This window comes from Heterodontus francisci, chromosome 15 (assembly GCF_036365525.1).
Source record: "Heterodontus francisci isolate sHetFra1 chromosome 15, sHetFra1.hap1, whole genome shotgun sequence".
In the NCBI taxonomy this organism is placed as follows: Eukaryota; Metazoa; Chordata; class Chondrichthyes; order Heterodontiformes; family Heterodontidae; genus Heterodontus; species Heterodontus francisci.
The window spans coordinates 1,576,165-1,598,716 of record NC_090385.1 but is presented as its reverse complement, the minus strand read 5'-3'; the positions used below and the strand labels follow the sequence as shown (position 1 = coordinate 1,598,716).

The 22,552-nt window shown below is 56.6% G+C and overlaps 1 protein-coding gene across 2 annotated transcripts in view; it reads right to left on the bottom strand.

Annotated features, from left to right (window-relative positions):
• Positions 1 to 284: 284 nt before the first annotated feature.
• Positions 285 to 22,552, bottom strand: part of pabir2 (PABIR family member 2) — a 103,249-nt gene continuing 80,981 nt past the window's right edge. The window contains exons 8-10 of one of the 2 annotated variants that reach the window (XM_068047059.1): positions 6,694 to 6,755; positions 3,084 to 3,180; positions 285 to 1,612 (exon numbers count right to left, since the gene is read on the bottom strand). In XM_068047059.1, coding sequence (XP_067903160.1) covers positions 1,432 to 1,612; positions 3,084 to 3,180; positions 6,694 to 6,755 — 340 coding nt within the window. In that variant the 3' untranslated portion in view covers positions 285 to 1,431. Of the gene's footprint in view, positions 1,613 to 3,083; positions 3,181 to 6,693; positions 6,759 to 22,552 lie in introns of both variants that reach the window. The other variant, XM_068047058.1, reaches the window with a different exon arrangement.

Sequence of the window (22,552 nt, the reverse complement as noted above, 5' to 3'; positions counted from 1 at the left end):
AGAGATAGGATTCATTTGTAATAATCCTTGTGTTTACACAGAACATTACCTACAATGTATGAAGAATTTCAATCTGCAGACATTCTGTGTCAGCGACATTCCTCTTTAGTGGTTCTGACTGAAGACAGAAATATGCAGAAGACAAAGCAAATTCTATCTTGGGCCACAAACAGATTTCACTGGTAGAACCTGTGCACCGGCAGCTCGAGACTGTATCAAGGCTGGTGACAACTCAACATTCAGCAGTTACTGCTAAATATCACCCATTCACTGACAGATTTTCACAAATGCAGATGAAAATGATGCTGCAGAAACTTTTTATATATACACAATATATATTTTCAATTAATACAGTATCAGAACCAAATGCTCATCAGTTCCCCCTTGTACTGAACCTGGATTTTTCATTTTGCACAAATATGGGAAAGTAAGGATATTGACAGCAGGAGATAGTTCAGTGTCCTGGTAAGTCAGGTGTAAATCCACTGGTAACTCCACACACAGAGCAAAATTAAACACATGTTTACACAAAATTCTGTCACAACACATGGCAAGAAAAAGTTAATAAAACAAAAAAAGATCAAGTTTATGTGAAAACAACAAACAGAGCTCTATATAACTAAATTTATTTTCCCAGAAGCCTGTGAAACTGTTTATAGGGATCTATGGATTATACACAAAAGTCATGCTGAGAGCGCGGCTTGGAGAATTATGAAACACGATATTAAATTAGGTCAACATCTCCCCCTTTCTGGTATGTTACACTATGCACATGTTTGTTATTTACTATGAACACTTCACAGATACCTGATATTACAGGTAACTGCGAGACTCTCTGCAAAAGGTGCTTCTGCAACAATCATTCAATAAAGAAATAACTAAAGTAACTGGATCTGTACAAAAGAACTAATGGAAGTCAAGCGCCTTGAATCCACGCTCCCATCTCTCCCATTACAGCAAAAATACTAGCACCCGGCTCAAGGCTGCTTTGCTTGCCATTAACATTTACGCTCATTTAAGCCAAGCACAAAAATCTATTCAACAACGGCTTAAAAATAAATTCAAGTCACAAACCATTTATGTTTAGTGCTATTCATAGAAAGTAAAGCTCATAAGTATCTGAAAAGGACAAACCTGTGCTGCACTTACAATCTGCCTTGTGAAAGTAAAAGTCAAAAGCTTATGATTCTGGCAGGAGACATTTCAGAGTTTCTTGGATTCCAAGTGTTGGTGCAGAATATAAATGAACAATTTCGAGCGAAAAAAAAATTGAGAAAATATTTCTCAATTACTAAAACCAGTTCATTAACACTGACATCCTTCTACACAATTGCATATATTAATGGCACCACACATTTTACACCAGGTTACAATTGATGCAGACTCTGTTCCCTATTCTCTATTTCCAACATTCCTTCAGGAGAGGCAGGGTCATTTTGGTGAAAGTCCAAGTCCCGCAGTGAAAGATGAGCAGGAATCGGATGTTGTGACTGGAGACTCTCTCACCACACTGGACTTTGCCGGTGAATCCTGACTCGAACTCCCATTGCTGCTGCTGCCATCTAGGCAGTCTGTCGAAAGACTGACAAACAGATCGCCACTTCGAATCGCACTGAAAAAAAACAAAAAAATTATAAATCACAACACCAAAAAACAGTGCAAAACCCCCCCACAATTTTAGAAATCAAGCAGCTTTTAGCAGCAGGAACCCCAGCTAACTGTTCTCTACAGCCTAGGTGCAGTGAGATTAAATAACTCAGACCTAAACTGCAATGTTCCTGTGTCATGCCCAGCTGATCCTCAGGAAGTTTATAAAAGAAACAGACCCAAAGCGGGACAGTTTTATTTTTTATTCATTCTCGAGATGTGGCATCACTGGCAGGGCCAGCATTTATTGCCTATCCCTAGCTGCCTTAATAAGGTGGTGGTGGGCTGCCTTCTTGAACCGTTCTAGTCCCTGAGGTGAAGGTGTTTTCATTATATGCAACACGTTATGCTGTGCAGCGATGAACACAGGCTGCACCTGTAATCCCATATAGAGAATTCCTGATCACACTCCTGCTGCTAAGGGGCATGTGTCAAAAACAGTCCTTAGAGACTGGAGAGAAAAACAAAATGGGGAGGTGAGGCTGCAGGAGATTAATACAAGGACTGTGAAATACAGGAAAACATTCACCCTAATAAAAGGAGCACAAGTGATTGCACTACAAAAATTCAGCTTCAGTTAAGAGACCAGTAAACTCTCAGGATATTTACATTTCTGAGGAAGTGCAATTAAAGTCAGGAGTGTGATGGAATACACTCTGTTGCCTGGATGAGTGTGGCTCCAACAACACTCAGGAAGCTCAATACTATCCAGGACAAAGCAGCCCACTTGATCACTGCCCCTTCCACCACCTTAAACTTTCACTCCCTCCACTACTGATGCACAGTGGCTGCAGTGTGAACCATCTACAAGATGCACTGCAGCAACTCACCACACCTCCCTCTGACAGCACCGTCCAAACCCGCGACCTCTACCAACGTGCAAGGACAAGGGCAGCAGGTGCATGGGAACACCAACACCTGCAAGCTCCCCTCCAAACCACATACCATCTTGACATGAAACTATATCGCCGTTCCTTCACTGTCGCTGGGTCAAAATCCTGGAACTGCTTTCCTAACAGCACTGTGGGTGTACCTACCCCACATGGACTACAGCGGTTCAAGAAGGTGGTACACCACCACCTTCTCAGGGTCGGGCAACAAATGGTGGCCTTGTCAGTGACACTCATATCCCATAAATGGATAAAAATATTTTTTCTAAATTTGTGCATGTGGAGTAGTGTGCGCATGTGGTAGGGGATGTGTGTGGACTCGTTGCAGCTGTTCGATAGGAAGCATCAACCACAGCTCAGAACGTTCTGTTGCTGAATGCGAGCTGCTGCATTTTTGGATATAAATAAAAACTAGTGAGGGAGACAGATTGGCTCATTAAAGCTCAGCCTCCCTTAAACCTCTAGACGGAAAAATTTTCTGAAATAAGATCAGAAACAGTTCATGGAATATACAAATTAAGTGAAGCTGTGGAGACAGGTGCTCACCAGGACCCAGGTTCTGGCGACTGTGAGGTGTCGGAGGACAGCATGTTTGTGGTTCCTTGGAAAAGTCGCTTTGGTTGGCTTTCAGATTCCATCTCACCTGGAATTACAAATAAAGATTAATCATAGGAGCTGCAGACACTACTTCTCTGTGCAAAAAAGCATCAGCTGAGGCTCAGTGGGTTACACTCTCACCTCTGCTACACTTGTTAAGGGCTTTGGTGAGACCACATCTGGAATACTGTGTGTTCTTTTGGTCTCCACATTTAAGAAGGGATATACTTGCACTGGAGGCAGTGCAGTGAAGGTTCAGTAAATTGGTCCCTGGGATGAGAGGGTTGTCCTATGATAAGAGGCTGAGCAAATTAGAACATAGAACATTACAGCGCAGTACAGGCCCTACAGCCCTCGATGTTGCGCCGACCTGTGATTGTGTCTATTCTCTCTGGAGTTTAGAAGAACGAGAGGTGATGTCATTGAAAAGTACAACATTTTTAAAAAAAATTTTTTTTAGTTTAGAGATACAGCACTGAAACAGGCCCTTCGGCCCATCGAGTCTGTGCCGACCATCAACCACCCATTTATACTAATCCTACACTAATCCCATATTCCTACCACATCCCCACCTGTCCCTATATATTTCCCTACCACCTACCTATACTAGGGGCAATTTATAATGGCCAATTTACCTATCAACCTGCAAGTCTTTGGCATGTGGGAGGAAACCGGAGCACCCGGAGGAAACCCACGCAGACACAGGGAGAACTTGCAAACTCCGCACAGGCAGTACTCAGAATCGAACCCGGGTCCCTGGAGCTGTGAGGCTGCGGTGCTAACCACTGCGCTACTGTGCCGCCCCTGAAGGGGCTTGAGAAGGTAGACACTGGGAGGTTGTTTCCCCTGGCTGGGGAATCTAGAACACGGAGGCACAGTTTCAGGATTAGGGGTTGATCAATTATGATTGAGATGAGAAATTACTTCACTCAAGGGGTTGTGAATCTTTGGTATTCTCTAGCCCAGAGGGTTGCAGATTCTCCATCATTGAATATATTTAAGGTTGAGATAGACAGATATTTGATTTCAGAATCAAGGGATATGGGGAGAGGACGGGAAAGTGGAGTTGAAGCTCAAGATCAGCCATGATAGTTTTGAATGGCGGAGCAGGCTCGATGGGCTCTGTGGTCTATACCTGCTCCTATTTCTTATGCTCGGTGAGTCAGAAGGTTGAGGGTTCAAGACCCACTCCAGAGACTTGATGGCAAAATCCAGGCTGATAGTCCCAGTGCAGTACTGAGAGAGGTGCTGTCTTTTGGATGAAATGTTAAAACAGGCATCGTCTGCCCCCTCAGGTAGATGCAAAAGATCCATGGCACAATTTCAAAGAACAGGGGAGTTATCCCTGGTGTCCTGACCAATATTAATCTCTCAACCAACATCACAAAAACATTATCTGATCATCATCACATTGCTGTTTGTGGGAGCTTACTGTGCACAAATTGGCTGTCACATTTCCTACATTACAACAGTGACCAAGTTTCAAAAGTACTTCATTGGCTGTAAATAGCTTTGGGATATCCTCAGGTTGTGAAAGGCACTATATAAATGCAAATCCTTCTTTCAAACAAGCACCAATGTGGGAACATTACAGGCCACAATTGCACAGTGAAAGATGATTAAAAAAAAAACTTATTCTTGGAATGTGGGCTTCGCTGGCATAGCCTGCAACATTTACCCATCCCTAGTTACCCCGAAAAGGCGGTGCTGAGCTGCCTTCTTGAACTGCAGTCCGTATGGTGTAGGTTCACCCACAGTCCTGTTAGGGAGGGAATTCCAGGATTTTGACCCAGTGACATTGAACGAATGGCAATATATTACCAAGTCAGGATGGTGTGTGGCTTGGAGGAGAACTTGCAGGTGGTGGTGTTTCCATGCATCTACCCATCTTTGTCCTTCTAGGTGGTAGAGGTCGCGGGTTAGGAAGGTGCTGTTGAAGAAGAGTGGCAGTGCATTTGTAGACGGTACACACTGCTGCCACTGTGCGTCAGTAGTGGAGGGAGTGAATGTTCAAGGAGGTGGATGGGGCGCCAATCAAGCGGGCTGCTTTATCCTGGATGGTGTCGAGCTTCTTGAGTGTTGTTGGAGCTGCACCCATCCAGGCAAGTGGAGAGTATTCCATCACACTCCTGACTTGTGCCTTGTAAATAGTGGACAGGCTTTGGGGAGTCAGGAGGTGAGTTACTCACCACAGGATTCCTAGCCTCTGACCTGCTCTTGTAGCCACAGTATTTATGTGGCTGGTCCACTTCAGTTTCTGGTCAATGGCAACCCCCAGGATGTTGATAGCGGGGGATTCAGCGATGGTAATGCTATTGAATGTCAAGGGGAGATGGTTAGATTCTCTCTTGTTGGAGATGGTCATTGCCTGGCACTTGTCTGGCGTGAATGTTACTTGCCACTCAAGCCTGAATGTTGTCCAGGATTTACTGCACGTGGACACAGATTGCTTCAGTATTTGTACTTGTATATAGCATCTTTCACCTCCCCAAGACAACCACTGAATTTCGTTTTGATGATTTGGCACTCTTGTTTTCACACTAAGATCCCATAAAACAGCAATGAGAGAAATTATTACTTAATGGGTTTTGGTGGTGTTAGTTGAGGGATAAATGTTAACCAGAACTCACCTGCAGCTCCTCCAATATTACCAAGGGATCTTTCACATTCACCTAACAGTCAAAAGTCCTTCTACAGAAGGTGTCAGATTAATTCTGTGCCCAAGTCTAGGAGTGGAGGTTTGAACCCATGAACTTTTGACCCAGAGACAATCAATTATACTTTTCATGGCACTTGGCTGAGAAATAAAATCATCTATCGCTGGGTCAAAATCCTGGAACTCCCTCCCTTTTTTTTAAAAATTCATTCATGGGATGTGGGCGACGCTGGCCAAACCAGCATTTATTGCCCATCCCTAATTGCCCTTGAGAAGGTGGTGGTGAGCTGCCTTCTTGAACCGCTGCAGTCCATTTGGGGTAGGTATACCCACAGTGCTGGGAGGAAGGGAGTTCCAGGATTTTGACCCAGTGACAGTGAAGGAACGGGGATACAGTTCCAAGTCAGGATGGTGTGTGACTTGGAGGGGAACTTGCAGGTGGTGATGTTCCCATGTATTTGCTGCCCTTGTCCTTCTAGTTGGTAGAGGTCGCGGATTTGGAAGGTGCTGTCTGAGGAGCCTTGGTGCGTTGCTGCAGTGCATCTTGTAGATGGTACACACTACTGCCACTGTGCGTCGGTGGTGGAGGGAGTGAATGTTTGTAAATGGGGTGCCAATCAAGCGGGCTGCTTTGTCCTGGATGGTGTTGAGCTTCTTGAGTGTTGTTGGAGCTGCACCCATCCAGGCAAGTGGAGAGTATTCCATCACACTCCTGACTTGTGCCCTAACAGCACTGCGGATGTACCCGCACCAGATGGACTGCAACAGTTCAAGGTGGTGGCTCACTGCCATCTTCTCAAGGGCAATTAGGGATGGGTAATAAATGCTGGCATTGCCAGTGACACCCACATCCCACGAAATAAAACTTTTTTAAAAATGACATTTGTTTCACTGAATGGTTACCTTTCCTTTTCAAAGGCCCCAGCGCACTTGGCCGGATGCAGTTGATTGGGCTCTGGCTCCTCCTACTGAAACCACAATGGACATCAATACATTAAAACTATAATCAGACCCGGCTCAACACTTCTGAAATTCCTTTATTAACCGATTGCATTAACAAAACCAAGCAATCTACTGGAGCCCCAATATGTGGCAGCTTTGATATGCAGAAGTTGGGTGCAGTGATGTCTCTCAAATGTGATTCTGTGAACAGGAGGAATCTCTGAAATCACCAGACACTGGCAAAGTATTCGAATATTTGCATAAAACCATTTTTCAGAACTTTGAATTTAGCAATACTTTCAAATTCATTTTTGCAAAAAAGAATCATTCTTTGACAAAATACAAAATGTACATTTTACACAAGAACCTTGAAGTGAAAACATTTCTGATGATTTCCTCAGCAGGTACTGCAGCAGGCAGCACTGCTGTATATCTTGGAGCAGTAGGTATTTATTTTATTTATTTAGAGATACAGCACTGAAACAGGCCCTTCGGCCCACCGAGTCTGTGCCAACCATCAACCACCCATTTATACTAATCCTACATTAATCCCATATTCCTACTATATCCCCACCTGTCTCTATATTCCCCTACCACCTACCTATACTAGGGGCAATTTATAACGGCCAATTTACCTATCAACCTGCAAGTCTTCGGCTGTGGGAGGAAACCCACGCAGTCATTACCCGGAATTGAACCCGGGTCCCTGGAGCTGTGAGGCTGCGGTGCTAACCACTGCGCCGCCCAGTGTTGTCACAAACAGGTTCAGCTACACCAGGGTTGTCCAACCCTGGGGGGCCACATGACAATTTTTGTCTGACACAGGGCCAGTGAGACAATTTTGGAAAGGTAAAGACATTAAAAATTTATCTTACTCTTAACCTAAACAACAAATGTGCATTTTTGTGAAGTAGCTTTAAATGATAAGATTAATTTATCGGCTTACTTTCTCCTCACTATGTTGGACACTGATTTAATGAGATATCTTTTTTTTGCTTGCACAAGTGGACAATGTTTGCCTCCACACTTCTTATAGCGGTACGGAGTATTCCAGATAGATGTCCATCTATCAGGAGTGATCTTCATCACTCTGTGTTCCCCCCTCTGTGTTGTTTCCCCCGACCTCTCGATGTCACCCCCCTCTCTCTGCCCTCCCCCCACTTTCTCTCTTTGCTGTTTCTGTCCACCCGTCTCTCTGCCCCACCTCACTTTATCTGTCCCCCCCTCCCTCTGTCTCCATCTGTCATTCCCCCCCCCCCGCTCTCTCTGTCCCCCCCACCCTCTCGCTCCCTGTCCCGCCCTCTCTCTCGCTCTATCCCTGGCTCCCCTCACTCACGGCCCTGCCCTTTCGCTCACTCCCTTCCCCCCTCTCTTTTCTCTCTCTCTCCGTCTTCCCTCAACCCCCCTCACGATCTCCCCATCTTCCCCTGCCACCTCCCTCACTCTCTCCGTCTGTCCAACCCCTCTAACTCTCACACTCTCCGTGTCTGTCCCCCCCCACCTCTCCCTGTCTCCCCATCTGTCCACCACCTCTACCTCTCGCTCTCTCTCCCTATGTCCCTGTCTGTGCCCCCCCCACCTCTCTCTCTCGCTGTCCCCCGTCACTCTCTCTCTCTCGCTCGCTCCCTCTGCCCCCGTCTCGCTCGCTCGCTCTCTCCCTCTGCCCCCGTCTCCCCGTCTCTCGCGCTCTCCGTCCCCGTCTCTCGCGCTCTCCGTCCCCGTCTCTCGCGCTCTCCGTCCCGTCTCTCGCGCTCTCCGTCCCCGTCTCTCGCGCTCTCTCGCCCGCTCTGTCCGTCCCCGGCTCGGCCCGCTCTCTCTCGCACCGCTCTGTCCGTCCCCGGCTCGCTCCGCTCTCTCTCGCCCGCTCTGTCCGTCCCCGGCTCGCCCGCTCTCTCTCTCGCACCGCTCTGTCCGTCCCCGGCTCGCCCGCTCTGTCCGTCCCCGGCTCGCCCGCTCTCTCTCGCTGGCCCCCGGCCTCGCCCGCTCTCTCTCGCTGGCCCCCGGCTCGCCCGCTCTCTCTCGCTGGCCCCCGGCTCGCACCGCTCTCTCTTCGCTGGCCCCCGGCTCGCTCCGCTCTCTCTCGATGGCCCCCGGCTCGCCCGCTCTCTCTCTCGATGGCCCCCGTCTCGCTCCGCTCTCTCTCGATGGCCCCCGTCTCTCTCGCTCTCTCTCGATGGCCCCCGTCTCTCTCGCTCTCTCTCGATGGCCCCGTCTCTCTCGCTCTCTCTCGCTGTCCCCGCCTCTCTCTCGCTCTCTCTCGCTGTCCCCCGTCTCGCTGTCCCCGTCTCGCTCTCTCTCTCTCTCGCTGTCCCCGTCTCTCTCTCTCTCTCGCTGTCCCCGTCTCTCTCTCTCTCTCTCTCGCTGTCCCCGTCTCTCTCTCTCTCTCTCTCTCGCTGTCCCCGTCTCTCTCTCTCTCTCTCTCGCTGTCCCCGTCTCTCTCTCTCTCTCTCTCTCGCTGTCCCCGTCTCTCTCTCTCTCTCTCTCTCGCTGTCCCCGTCTCTCTCTCTCTCTCTCTCTTCTCGCTGTCCCCGTCTCTCTCTCTCTCTCTCTCTCGCTGTCCCCCGTCTCTCTCTCTCTCTCTCTCTCTCTCGCTGTCCCCCTCTCGCTCTCTCTCTCTCTCTCGCTGTCCCCCTCTCGCTCTCTCTCTCTCCCTCCTTCGCTGACCCCGTCTCGCTCTCTCTCTCTCGCTGTCCCCCTCTCGCTCTCTCTCGCTCTCTCTCTCTCTCTCTCTCTCTCTCTCTCTCTCGCTGTCCCCCTCTCGCTCTCTCTCTCTCTCTCTCTCTCGCTGTCCCCCTCTCGCTCTCTCTCTCTCTCTCTCTCGCTGTCCCCCGTCTCGCTCTCTCTCTCTCGCTGTCCCCCTCTCGCTCTCTCTCTCTCGCTGTCCCCCTCTCGCTCTCTCTCTCTCTCTCTCGCTGTCCCCCTCTCTCTCTCTCTCTCTCTCTCTCTCGCTGTCCCCGTCTCGCTGTCTCTCTCTCGCTCTCTCTCTTCTCGCTGTCCCCCTCTCGCTCTCTCTCTCTCGCTGTCCCCCTCTCGCTCTCTCTCTCTCGCTGTCCCCCTCTCGCTCTCTCTCTCTCTCGCTGTCCCCCTCTCGCTCTCTCTCTCTCTCTCGCTGTCCCCCTCTCGCTCTCTCTCTCTCTCTCGCTGTCCCCGTCTCGCTCTCTCTCTCTCTCTCGCTGTCCCCGTCTCGCTCTCTCTCTCTCTCTCTCGCTGTCCCCGTCTCGCTCTCTCTCTCTCTCTCTCGCTGTCCCCGTCTCGCTCTCTCTCTCTCTCTCTCGCTGTCCCCGTCTCGCTCTCTCTCTCTCTCTCTCGCTGTCCCCGTCTCGCTCTCTCTCTCTCGCTGTCCCCGTCTCGCTCTCTCTCTCATCGCTGTCCCCGTCTCGCTCTCTCTCTCTCGCTGTCCCCGTCTCGCTCTCTCTCTCTCGCTGTCCCCGTCTCGCTCTCTCTCTCTCGCTGTCCCCGTCTCGCTCTCTCTCTCTCGCTGTCCCCCTCTCGCTCTCTCTCTCTCGCTGTCCCCCTCTCGCTGTCCCCCTCTCGCTGTCCCCCTCTCGCTGTCCCCCTCTCGCTGTCCCCCTCTCGCTGTCCCCCTCTCGCTGTCCCCCTCTCGCTGTCCCCCTCTCGCTGTCCCCCTCTCGCTGTCCCCCTCTCGCTGTCCCCCTCTCGCTGTCCCCCTCTCGCTGTCCCCCTCTCGCTGTCCCCCTCTCGCTGTCCCCCTCTCGCTGTCCCCCTCTCGCTGTCCCCCTCTCGCTGTCCCCCTCTCGCTGTCCCCCTCTCGCTGTCCCCTCTCGCTGTCCCCCTCTCGCTGTCCCCCTCTCGCTGTCCCCCTCTCGCTCTCTCGCTGTCCCCGTCTCGCTCTCTCTCTCTCGCTGTCCCCCTCTCGCTCTCTCTCTCTCTCTCTCTCTCTCTCGCTGTCCCCGTCTCTCTCTCGCTCTCTCGCTGTCCCCCTCTCGCTCTCTCTCTCTCTCTCTCTCTCTCGCTGTCCCCGTCTCTCTCTCGCTCTCATCGCTGTCCCCCTCTCGCTCTCTCTCTCTCTCTCGCTGTCCCCCTCTCGCTCTCTCTCTCTCTCTCGCTGTCCCCCTCTCGCTCTCTCTCTCTCTCGCTGTCCCCGTCTCGCTCTCTCTCTCTCTCTCGCTGTCCCCGTCTCGCTCTCTCTCTCTCTCGCTGTCCCCGTCTCGCTCTCTCTCTCTCTCTCGCTGTCCCCGTCTCGCTCTCTCTCTCTCTCGCTGTCCCCGTCTCTCTCTCTCTCTCTCTCGCTGTCCCCCTCTCGCTCTCTCTCTCTCTCGCTGTCCCCGTCTCGCTCTCTCTCTCTCTCGCTGTCCTCCCCTCTCTCTCTCTCTCTCTCTCGCTCTCCCCTCTCGCTCTCCGCCTCCTGTCCCCCTCTCGCTCTCTCTCTCTCTCGCTGTCCCGTCTCGCTCTCTCTCTCTCTCGCTGTCCCCTCTCGCTCTCTCTCTCTCGTCTCTCGCTGTCCCCGTCTCGCTCTCTCTCTCTCTCGCTGTCCCCGTCTCGCTCTCTCTCTCTCTCGCTGTCCCCGTCTCGCTCTCTCTCTCTCTCGCTGTCCCCGTCTCGCTCTCTCTCTCTCTCGCTGTCCCCGTCTCGCTCTCTCTCTCTCTCGCTGTCCCCGTCTCGCTCTCTCTCTCTCTCGCTGTCCCCGTCTCGCTCTCTCTCTCTCTCGCTGTCCCCGTCTCGCTCTCTCTCTCTCTCGCTGTCCCCGTCTCGCTCTCTCTCTCTCTCGCTGTCCCCGTCTCGCTCTCTCTCTCTCTCGCTGTCCCCGTCTCGCTCTCTCTCTCTCTCGCTGTCCCCGTCTCGCTCTCTCTCTCTCTCGCTGTCCCCGTCTCGCTCTCTCTCTCTCTCGCTGTCCCCAGTCTCGCTCTCTCTCTCTCTCGCTGTCCCCGTCTCGCTCTCTCTCTCTCTCGCTGTCCCCGTCTCGCTCTCTCTCTCTCTCGCTGTCCCCGTCTCGCTCTCTCTCTCTCTCGCTGTCCCCGTCTCGCTCTCTCTCTCTCTCGCTGTCCCCGTCTCGCTCTCTCTCTCTCTCGCTGTCCCCGTCTCGCTCTCTCTCTCTCTCGCTGTCCCCGTCTCGCTCTCTCTCTCTCTCGCTGTCCCGTCTCGCTCTCTCTCTCTCTCGCTGTCCCCGTCTCGCTCTCTCTCTCTCTCGCTGTCCCCGTCTCGCTCTCTCTCTCTCTCGCTGTCCCCGTCTCGCTCTCTCTCTCTCTCGCTGTCCCCGTCTCGCTCTCTCTCTCTCTCGCTGTCCCCGTCTCGCTCTCTCTCTCTCTCGCTGTCCCCGTCTCGCTCTCTCTCTCTCTCGCTGTCCCGTCTCGCTCTCTCTCTCTCTCCGCTGTCCCCAGTCTCGCTCTCTCTCTCTCTCGCTGTCCCCGTCTCGCTCTCTCTCTCTCTCGCTGTCCCCGTCTCGCTCTCTCTCTCTCTCGCTGTCCCCGTCTCGCTCTCTCTCTCTCTCGCTGTCCCCGTCTCGCTCTCTCTCTCTCTTCGCTGTCCCCGTCTCGCTCTCTCTCTCTCTCGCTGTCCCCCGTCTCGCTCTCTCTCTCTCTCGCTGTCCCCGTCTCGCTCTCTCTCTCTCTCTCGCTGTCCCCGTCTCGCTCTCTCTCTCTCTCGCTGTCCCCGTCTCGCTCTCTCTCTCTCTCGCTGTCCCCGTCTCGCTCTCTCTCTCTCTCGCTGTCCCCGTCTCGCTCTCTCTCTCTCTCGCTGTCCCCGTCTCGCTCTCTCTCTCTCTCGCTGTCCCCGTCTCGCTCTCTCTCTCTCTCGCTGTCCCCGTCTCGCTCTCTCTCTCTCTCGCTGTCCCCGTCTCGCTCTCTCTCTCTCTCGCTGTCCCCGTCTCGCTCTCTTCTCTCTCTCGCTGTCCCCGTCTCGCTCTCTCTCTCTCTCGCTGTCCCCGTCTCGCTCTCTCTCTCTCTCTCGCTGTCCCCGTCTCGCTCTCTCTCTCTCTCGCTGTCCCCGTCTCGCTCTCTCTCTCTCTCGCTGTCCCCGTCTCGCTCTCTCTCTCTCTCGCTGTCCCCGTCTCGCTCTCTCTCTCTCTCGCTGTCCCCGTCTCGCTCTCTCTCTCTCTCGCTGTCCCCGTCTGCGCTCTCTCTCTCTCTCGCTGTCCCCGTCTCGCTCTCTCTCTCTCTCGCTGTCCCCGTCTCGCTCTCTCTCTCTCTCGCTGTCCCCGTCTCGCTCTCTCTCTCTCTCGCTGTCCCGTCTCGCTCTCTCTCTCGCTGTCCGTCTCGCTCTCTCTCTCTCTCGCTGTCCCCGTCTCGCTCTCTCTCTCTCGCTGTCCCCGTCTCGCTCTCCTCTCTCTCGCTGTCCCCGTCTCGCTCTCTCTCTCTCTCGCTGTCCCCCTCTCGCTCTCGCTCTCTCTTCGCTGTCCCCGTCTCCCTCTCTCTCGCTGTCCCCGTCTCCCTCTCTCTCGCTGTCCCCGTCTCCCTCTCTCTCGCTGTCCCCGTCTCCCTCTCTCTCGCTGTCCCGTCTCCCTCTCTCTCGCTGTCCCCGTCTCCCTCTCTCTCGCTGTCCCCGTCTCCCTCTCTCTCGCTGTCCCCGTCTCCCTCTCTCTCGCTGTCCCCGTCTCCCTCTCTCTCGCTGTCCCCGTCTCCCTCTCTCTCGCTGTCCCCGTCTCCCTCTCTCTCGCTGTCCCCGTCTCCCTCTCTCATCGCTGTCCCCGTCTCCCTCTCTCTCGCTGTCCCCGTCTCCTCTCTCTCGCTGTCCCCGTCTCCCTCTCTCTCTCTCTCCCTCTCGCTGTCCCGTCCCTCTCTCTCTCTCCCTCTCGCTGTCCCCGTCTCTCTCTCTCTCCCTCTCGCTGTCCCCGTCTCTCTCGCTCCCTCTCGCTGGCCCCCGTCACTCTCGCTCTCTCTCTCGCTGGCCCCCGTCACTTCCTCGCTCTCTCTCGCTGGCCCCCGTCACTCTCGCTCTCTCTCGCTGGCCCCCTCTCTCTCGCTCTCTCTCGCTGTCCCCCTCTCTCTCGCTCTCTCTCGCTGTCCCCCTCTCTCTCGCTCTCTCTCTCTCGCTGTCCCCCTCTCTCTCTCTCTCTCTCTCTCTCTCTCGCTGTCCCCCTCTCTCTCTCTCTCTCGCTGTCCCTCTCTCTCTCTCTCTCTCTCGCTGTCCCCCTCTCTCTCTCTCGCTGTCCCCCTCTCTCTCTCTCTCTCTCTCTCGCTGTCCCCCTCTCTCTCTCTCTCTCGCTGTCCCCCTCTCTCTCTCTCTCTCTCTCTCGCTGTCCCCCTCTCTCTCTCTCTCGCTGTCCCTCTCTCTCTCGCTGTCCCCCTCTCTCTCTCTCTCTCTCTCTCTCTCGCTGTCCCCCTCTCTCTCTCTCTCTCTCTCGCTGTCCCCCTCTCTCTCTCTCTCTCTCTCTCGCTGTCCCCCTCTCTCTCTCTCGCTGTCCCTCTCTCTCTCTCTCTCTCGCTGTCTCTCTCTCTCTCTCTCTCTCGCTGTCGCTGTCCCCCCTCTCTCTCTCTCTCTCTCGCTGTCCCCCTCTCTCTCTCTCTCTCTCTCGCTGTCCCCCTCTCTCTCTCTCTCTCTTCGCTGTCCCCCTCTCTCTCTCTCTCTCTCTCGCTGTCCCCCTCTCTCTCTCGCTGTCCCCCTCTCTCTCTCTCTCTCTCTCGCTGTCCCCCTCTCTCTCTCTCTCTCGCTGTCCCCCTCTCTCTCTCTCTCTCTCTCGCTGTTCCCCCTCTCTCTCTCTCTCTCTCTCGCTGTCCCCCTCTCTCTCTCGCTGTCCCCCTCTCTCTCTCGCTGTCTCGCTGTCCCCCTCTCTCTCTCTCTCTCTCTCTCGCTGTCCCCCTCTCTCTCTCTCTCTCGCTGTCCTCTCTCTCTCTCTCTCTCTCGCTGTCCCCCTCTCTCTCTCTCTCTCTCTCGCTGTCCCCCTCTCTCTCTCTCTCTCTCTCGCTGTCCCCCTCTCTCTCTCTCTCTCTCGCTGTCCCCCTCTCTCTCTCTCTCTCTCTCGCTGTCCCCCTCTCTCTCTCTCTCTCTCGCTGTCCCCCTCTCTCTCTCTCTCTCTCGCTGTCCCCCTCTCTCTCTCTCTCTCTCTCGCTGTCCCCCTCTCTCTCTCTCTCTCTCGCTGTCCCCCTCTCTCTCTCTCTCTCTCGCTGTCCCCCTCCTCTCTCTCGCTGTCCCCCTCTCTCTCTCTCTCTCTCTCTCTCGCTGTCCCCCTCTCTCTCTCTCTCTCTCTCTCTCGCTGTCCCCCTCTCTCTCTCTCTCTCTCTCTCTCTCGTCTCGCTGTCCCTCCTCTCTCTCTCTCTCTCTCTCTCGCTGTCCCCCTCTCTCTCTCTCTCTCTCTAGCTGTCCCCCTCTCTCTCTCTCTCTCTCTCTCGCTGTCCCCCTCTCTCTCTCTCGCTGTCCCCTCTCTCTCTCTCTCTCTCGCTGTCCCCTCTCTCTCTCTCTCTCGCTGTCCCCCTCTCTCTCTCTATCTCTATCTCGCTGTCCCCTCTCTCTCTCTCTATCTCTATCTCGCTGTCCCCCCTCTCTCTCTCTATCTCTATCTCGCTGTCCCCCTCTCTCTCTCTCTATCTCTATCTCGCTGTCCCCCTCTCTCTCTCTCTATCTCTATCTCGCTGTCCCCCTCTCTCTCTCTCTATCTCTATCTCGCTGTCCCCCTCTCTCTCTCTCTATCTCTATCTCGCTGTCCCCCTCTCTCTCTCTCTATCTCTATCTCGCTGTCCCCCTCTCTCTATCTCTATCTCGCTGTCCCCTCTTCTCTCTCTCTCTCTCGCTGTCCCCCTCTCTCTCTCTCTCTCGCTGTCCCCCTCTCTCTCTCTCTCTCGCTGTCCCCCTATCTCTCTCTCTCTCGCTGTCCCCCTATCTCTCTCTCTCTCGCTGTCCCCCTATCTCTCTCTCTCTCGCTGTCCCCCTATCTCTCTCTCTCTCGCTGTCCCCCTATCTCTCTCTCTCTCGCTGTCCCCCTATCTCTCTCTCTCTCGCTGTCCCCCTATCTCTCTCTCTCTCGCTGTCCCCCTATTCTCTCTCTCTCTCGCTGTCCCCCTCTCTCTCTCTCTCTCGCTGTCCCCCTCTCTCTCTCTCTCTCTCGCTGTCCCTCTCCCTCTCTCTCTCTCTCTCTCGCTGTCCCTCTCTCTCTCTCTCTCTCTCGCTGTCCCCCTCTCTCTCTCTCTCTCTCTCGCTGTCCCCCTCTCTCTCTCTCTCTCTCTCGCTGTCCCCCCTCTCTCTCTCTCTCTCTCTCGCTGTCCCCCTCTCTCTCTCTCTCTCTCTCGCTGTCCCCCTCTCTCTCTCTCTCTCTCTCGCTGTCCCCCTCTCTCTCTCTCTCTCTCTCGCTGTCCCCCTCTCTCTCTCTCTCTCTCTCGCTGTCCCCCTCTCTCTCTCTCTCTCTCTCGCTGTCCCCCTCTCTCTCTCTCTCTCTCTCGCTGTCCCCCTCTCTCTCTCTCTCTCTCTCGCTGTCCCCCTCTCTCTCTCTCTCTCTCTCGCTGTCCCCCTCTCTCTCTCTCTCTCTCTCGCTGTCCCCCTCTCTCTCTCTCTCTCTCTCGCTGTCCCCCTCTCTCTCTCTCTCTCTCGCTGTCCCCCTCTCTCTCTCTCTCTCTCGCTGTCCCCCTCTCTCTCTCTCTCTCTCTCGCTGTCCCCCTCTCTCCCTCTCTCTCTCTCGCTGTCCCCCTCTCTCTCTCTCTCTCTCTCGCTGTCCCCCTCTCTCTCTCTCGCTGTCCCCCTCTCTCTCTCTCTCTCTCGCTGTCCCCGTCTCTCTCTCTCTCTCTCGCTGTCCCCTCTCTCTCTCTCGCTGTCCCCGTCTCTCTCTCGCTGTCCCCCGTCTCTCTCTCGCTGTCCCCCTCTCTCTCTCTCGCTGTCCCCCTCTCTCTCTCTCGCTGTCCCCCTCTCTCTCTCTCGCTGTCCCCCTCTCTCTCTCTCGCTGTCCCCCTCTCTCTCTCTCGCTGTCCCCTCCTCTCTCTCGCTGTCCCCCTCTCTCTCTCTCGCTGTCCCCCTCTCTCTCTCTCGCTGTCCCCCTCTCTCTCTCTTCGCTGTCCCCCTCTCTCTCTCTCGCTGTCCCCCTCTCTCTCTCTCGCTGTCCCCCTCTCTCTCTCTCGCTGTCCCCTCTCTCTCTCTCTCGCTGTCCCCCTCTCTCTCTCTCTCGCTGTCCCCCTCTCTCTCTCTCTCGCTGTCCCCCTCTCTCTCTCTCTCGCTGTCCCCCTCTCTCTCTCTCGCTGTCCCCCTCTCTCTCTCTCGCTGTCCCCCTCTCTCTCTCTCGCTGTCCCCCTCTCTCTCTCTCGCTGTCCCCCTCTCTCTCTCTCGCTGTCCCCCTCTCTCTCTCTCGCTGTCCCCCCTCTCTCTCTCTCGCTGTCCCCCTCTCTCTCTCTCGCTGTCCCCCTCTCTCTCTCTCGCTGTCCCCCTCTCTCTCTCTCGCTGTCCCCCTCTCTCTCTCTCGCTGTCCCCTCTCTCTCTCTCTCTCTCTCGCCTGTCCCCCTCTCTCTCTCTCTCTCTCTCGCTGTCCCCGTCTCTCTCTCTCTCTCTCGCTGTCCCCGTCTCTCTCTCTCTCTCTCGCTGTCCCCGTCTCTCTCTCTCTCTCTCTCGCTGTCCCCGTCTCTCTCTCTCTCTCTCGCTGTCCCCGTCTCTCTCTCTCTCTCTCTCGCTGTCCCCGTCTCTCTCTCTCTCTCTCGCTGTCCCCGTCTCTCTCTCTCTCTCTCGCTGTCCCCGTCTCTCTCTCTCTCTCTCGCTGTCCCGTCTCTCTCTCTCTCTCTCGCTGTCCCCGTCTCTCTCTCTCTCTCTCTCTCTCTCTCGCTGTCCCGTCTCTCTCTCTCTCTCTCTCTCTCTCTCTCTCGCTGTCCCCGTCTCTCTCTCTCTCTCTCTCTCTCTCTCGCTGTCCCGTCTCTCTCTCTCTCTCTCTCGCTGTCCCCGTCTCTCTCTCTCTCTCTCTCGCTGTCCCCGTCTCTCTCTCTCTCTCTCTCGCTGTCCCCGTCTCTCTCTCTCTCTCTCGCTGTCCCCGTCTCTCTCTCTCTCTCTCTCGCTGTCCCCGTCTCTCTCTCTCTCTCTCTCGCTGTCCCCGTCTCTCTCTCTCTCTCTCTCGCTGTCCCCGTCTCTCTCTCTCTCTCTCTCGCTGTCCCCGTCTCTCTCTCTCTCTCTCGCTGTCTCTCTCGCTGTCCCCGTCTCTCTCTCTCTCTCTCGCTGTCCCCCGTCTCTCTCTCTCTCTCGCTGTCCTCTCTCGCTGTCCCCGTCTCGCTCTCTCTCTCTCTCTCGCTGTCCCCCTCTCTCTCTCTCTCTCTCGCTGTCCCCCTCTCGCTCTCTCTCTCTCTCGCTGTCCCCCTCTCGCTCTCTCTCTCTCGCTGTCCCCTCTCGCTCTCTCTCTCTCTCCCTCCTTCGCTGTCCCCGTCTCGCTCTCTCTCTCTCTCTCTCTCTCTCGCTGTCCCCCTCTCGCTCTCTCTCTCTCCCTCCTTCGCTGTCCCCAGTCTCGCTCTCTCTCTCTCTCTCTCTCGCTGTCCCCGTCTCGCTCTCTCTCTCTCTCTCTCTCGCTGTCCCCTCTCGCTGTCCCCCTCTCGCTCTCTCTCTCTCGCTGTCCCCCTCTCGCTCTCCTCTTTCTCTCTCTCTCTCTCTCGCTGTCCCCGTCTCGCTCTCTCTCTCTCGCTGTCCCCGCTGTCTCTCTCTCTCTCTCTCTCCTCTCTCTCTCTCTCTCTCTCTCTCTCTCGCTGTCCCCGTCTCGCTCTCGCTCTCTCTCTCTCTCGCTGTCCCGCTCTCGCTCTCTCTCTCTCTCGCTGTCCCGCTCTCGCTCTCTCTCTCTCGCTGTCCCGCTCTCGCTCTCTCTCTCTCGCTGTCCCGCTCTCGCTCTCCTCTCTCTCGCTGTCCCGCTCTCGCTCTCTCTCTCATCGCTGTCCCGCTCTCGCTCTCTCTCTCTCGCCCTCTCTCGCTGTCCCCGTCTCGCTCTCTCTCTCGCTGTCCCCGTCTCGCTCTCTCTCTCTCTCTCCCTCTCTCTCTCTCGCTGTCCCCGTCTCTCTCCCTCTCTCTCTCGCTGTCCCCGTCTCTCTCCCTCTCTCTCGCTGTCCCCGTCTCTCTCCCTCTCTCTCGCTGTCCCCGTCTCTCTCTCTCTCTCTCGCTGTCCCGCTCTCGCTCTCTCTCTCTCGCTGTCCGCTCTCGCTCTCTCTCTCTCGCTGTCCCGCTCTCGCTCTCTCTCTCTCGCTGTCCCCGTCTCGCTCTCTCTCTCTCTCCCTCTCTCTCTCTCGCTGTCCCCGTCTCGCTCTCTCTCTCCCTCCCTCTCTCTCTCGCTGTCCCGTCTCGCTCTCTCTCTCTCTCCCTCTCTCTCTCCTCTCTCTCTCGCTGTCCCCGTCTCTCTCCTCTCTCTCTCGCTGTCCCCGTCTCTCTCCTCTCTCTCTCGCTGTCCCCGTCTCTCTCTCTCTCTCTCGCTGTCGTCTCTCTCTCTCGCTGTCCCCGTCTCTCTCCCTCTCTCTCTCGCTGTCCCCGTCTCTCTCCCTCTCTCTCGCTGTCCCCGTTTCTCTCCCTCTCTCTCGCTGTCCCCGTTTCTCTCCCTCTCTCTCGCTGTCCCCGTTTCTCTCCCTCTCTCTCGCTGTCCCCGTTTCTCTCCCTCTCTCTCGCTGTCCCCGTTTCTCTCCCTCTCTCTCGCTGTCCCCGTTTCTCTCCCTCTCTCTCGCTGTCCCCGTTTCTCTCCCTCTCTCTCGCTGTCCCCGTTTCTCTCCTCTCTCTCGCTGTCCCCGTTTCTCGCTCTCTCTCTCGCTGTCCCCGTTTCTCTCTCTCTCTCTCGCTGTCCCCGTTTCTCGCTCTCTCTCTCGCTGTCCCCGTTTCTCGCTCTCTCTCTCGCTGTCCCCGTTTCTCGCTCTCTCTCTCGCTGTCCCCGTTTCTCTCTCTCTCTCTCGCTGTCCCCGTTTCTCTCTCTCTCTCTCGCTGTCCCCGTTTCTCTCTCTCTCTCTCGCTGTCCCCGTTTCTCTCTCTCTCTCTCGCTGTCCCCGTTTCTCTCTCTCTCTCTCTCGCTGTCCCCGTTTCTCTCTCTCTCTCTCGCTGTCCCCGTTTCTCTCTCTCTCTCTCGCTGTCCCCGTTTCTCTCTCTCTCTCTCGCTGTCCCCGTTTCTCTCTCTCTCTCTCTCGCTGTCCCCGTTTCTCTCTCTCTCTCTCTCGCTGTCCCGTTTCTCTCTCTCTCTCTCTCGCTGTCCCCGTTTCTCTCTCTCTCTCTCGCTGTCCCCGTTTCTCTCTCTCTCTCTCGCTGTCCCCGTTTCTCTCTCTCTCTCTCGCTGTCCCCGTTTCTCTCTCTCTCTCTCGCTGTCCCCGTTTCTCTCTCTCTCTCTCGCTGTCCCGTTTCTCTCTCTCTCTCTCGCTGTCCCCGTTTCTCTCTCTCTCTCTCGCTGTCCCCGTTTCTCTCTCTCTCTCTCGCTGTCCCCGTTTCTCTCTCTCTCTCTCGCTGTCCCCGTTTCTCTCTCTCTCTCTCGCTGTCCCCGTTTCTCTCTCTCTCTCTCGCTGTCCCCGTTTCTCTCTCTCTCTCTCGCTGTCCCCGTTTCTCTCTCTCTCTCTCGCTGTCCCCGTTTCTCTCTCTCTCTCTCGCTGTCCCAGTTTCTCTCTCTCTCTCTCGCTGTCCCCGTTTCTCTCTCTCTCTCTCGCTGTCCCCGTTTCTCTCTCTCTCTCTCGCTGTCCCCGTTTCTCTCTCTCTCTCTCGCTGTCCCCGTTTCTCTCTCTCTCTCTCGCTGTCCCCGTTTCTCTCTCTCTCTTCTCGCTGTCCCCGTTTCTCTCCTCTCTCTCTCGCTGTCCCCGTTTCTCTCTCTCTCTCTCTCGCTGTCCCCGTTTCTCTCTCTCTCTCTCGCTGTCCCCGTTTCTCTCTCTCTCTCTCGCTGTCCCGTTTCTCTCTCTCTCTCTCGCTGTCCCCGTTTCTCTCTCTCTCTCTCGCTGTCCCGTCTCTCTCTTCGCTGTCCCGTTTCTCTCTCTCTCTCGCTGTCCCGTCTCTCCTCTCTCTCTCGCTGTCCCGTCTCCCTCTCTCTCGCTGTCCCCGTCTCTCCCTCTCTCTCGCTGTCCCCGTCTCGCTCTCGCTCTCTCGCTGTCCCTCTCGCTCTCTCGCTGTCCCTCTCGCTCGCTCGCTCTCTCTCTCTCTCTCTCTCTCCTCTCTCGCTGTCCCCGCTCGCTCTCGTCTCTCTCTCTCGCTGTCCCCGTCTCCTCTCTCTCTCTCGCTGTCCCCGTTTCTCTCTCTCTCTCTCGCTGTCCCCGTCTCTCTCTCTCCCTCTCGCTGTCCCCGTCTCTCTCTCTCCCTCTCGCTGTCCCGCTCTCGCTCTCTCTCTCTCTCTCTCTCTCTCTCTCTCTCTCTCCCTCCTTCGCTGTCCCGTCTCTCTCTCGCTCTCTCTCGCTGGCCCCCGTCTCTCTCGCTGGCCCCCGTCTCTCTCGCTGGCCCCCGTATCTCTCGCTCTCTCTCGCTGGCCCCCGTCCTCTCTCGCTCTCTCTCGCTGCCCCCGTCTCTCTCGCTGGCCCCCGTCTCTCTCGCTGGCCCCCGTCTCTCTCGCTCTCTCTCGCTGGCCCCCGTCTCTCTCGCTCTCTCTCGCTGGCCCCCGTCTCTCTCGCTCTCTCTCGCTGGCCCCCGTCTCTCTCGCTCTCTCCCCCTGGCCCCCGTCTCTCTCGCTCTCTCCCTGGCCCCGTCTCTCTCGCTCTCTCCCCCTCGCCCCCGTCTCCTCTCGCTCTCTCCCCCTCTCGCTCTCGCTCTCTCCCTCTCGCTCTCTCCCCTCTCGCTCTCGCTCTCTCCCCTCTCGCTCTCGCTCTCTCCCCCTCTCGCTCTCGCTCTCTCCCCCTCTCGCCTCTCGCTCTCTCCCCCTCTCGCTCTCGCTCTCTCCCCCTCCCGCTCTCGCTCTCTCCCCTCTCGCTCTCGCTCTCTCCCCTCCCCTCTCGCTCTCCCTCCCCCTCTCGCTCTCCCCTCTCCCTCTCGCTCTCCCCCTCCCCCTCTCGCTCTCGCTCTCTCCCCTCTCCGCTCTCCCCCTCCGCTCTCGCTCTCCCCTCCCGCTCTCTCCCCCTCCCCCTCTCTCGCTCCCCCTCCCGCTCTCCCCCTCCCCCTCTCCCCCTCCCCTCTCCCCCTCCCTCTCCCCCTCCCGCTCTCCCCTCCGCTCTCCCCCTCACCGCTCTCCCCCTCCCGCTCTCCTCCCCCTCCCGCTCTCCCCGCTCTCCCCTCGCTCTCCCCCTCCCGCTCTCACCCCTCCCGCTCTCCCCTCCGCTCGCTCTCACCCCTCCCGCTCTCCCCCTCCCGCTCTCCCCCTCCCGCTCTCCCCCTCCCGCTCTCCCCCTCCCGCTCTCCCCCTCCCGCTCTCCCCTCTCCCGCTCTCCCCCTCCCGCTCTCCCCCTCCCGCTCTCCCCCTCCCGCTCTCCCCCTCCCGCTCTCCCCCTCCCGCTCTCCCCCTCCGCTCTCCCCCTCCCGCTCTCCCCCTCCCGCTCTCCCCCCTCCCGCTCTCCCCTCCCGCTCTCCCCCTCCCGCTCTCCCCCTCCCGCTCTCCCCCTCCCGCTCTCCCCCTCCCGCTCTCCCCCTCCGCTCTCCCCTCCCGCTTCTCCCCCTCCCGCCTCCTCGCTCTCCCCCTCCCGCTCTCGCTCTCCCCTCCCGCTCCCGCTCTCCCCCTCCCGCTCCCGCTCTCCCCCTCCCGCTCCCGCTCTCCCCCTCCCGCTCCCGCTCTCCCCCTCCCGCTCCCGCTCTCCCCCTCCTCGCTCCCGCTCTCCCCTCTCTCTCGCTCTCCCTCTCTCTCTCGCTCTCTCTCTCGCTGTCCCCGTCGCTCTCTCGCTCTCTCTCTCGCTGTCCCCGTCGCTCTCTCGCTCTCTCTCTCGCTGTCCCCGTCTCTCTCGCTCTCTCTCTCGCTGTCCCCGTCTCTCTCGCTTCTCTCTCTCGCTGTCCCCGTCTCTCTCGCTCTCTCTCTCGCTGTCCCCGTCTCTCTCGCTCTCTCTCTATCGCTGTCCCA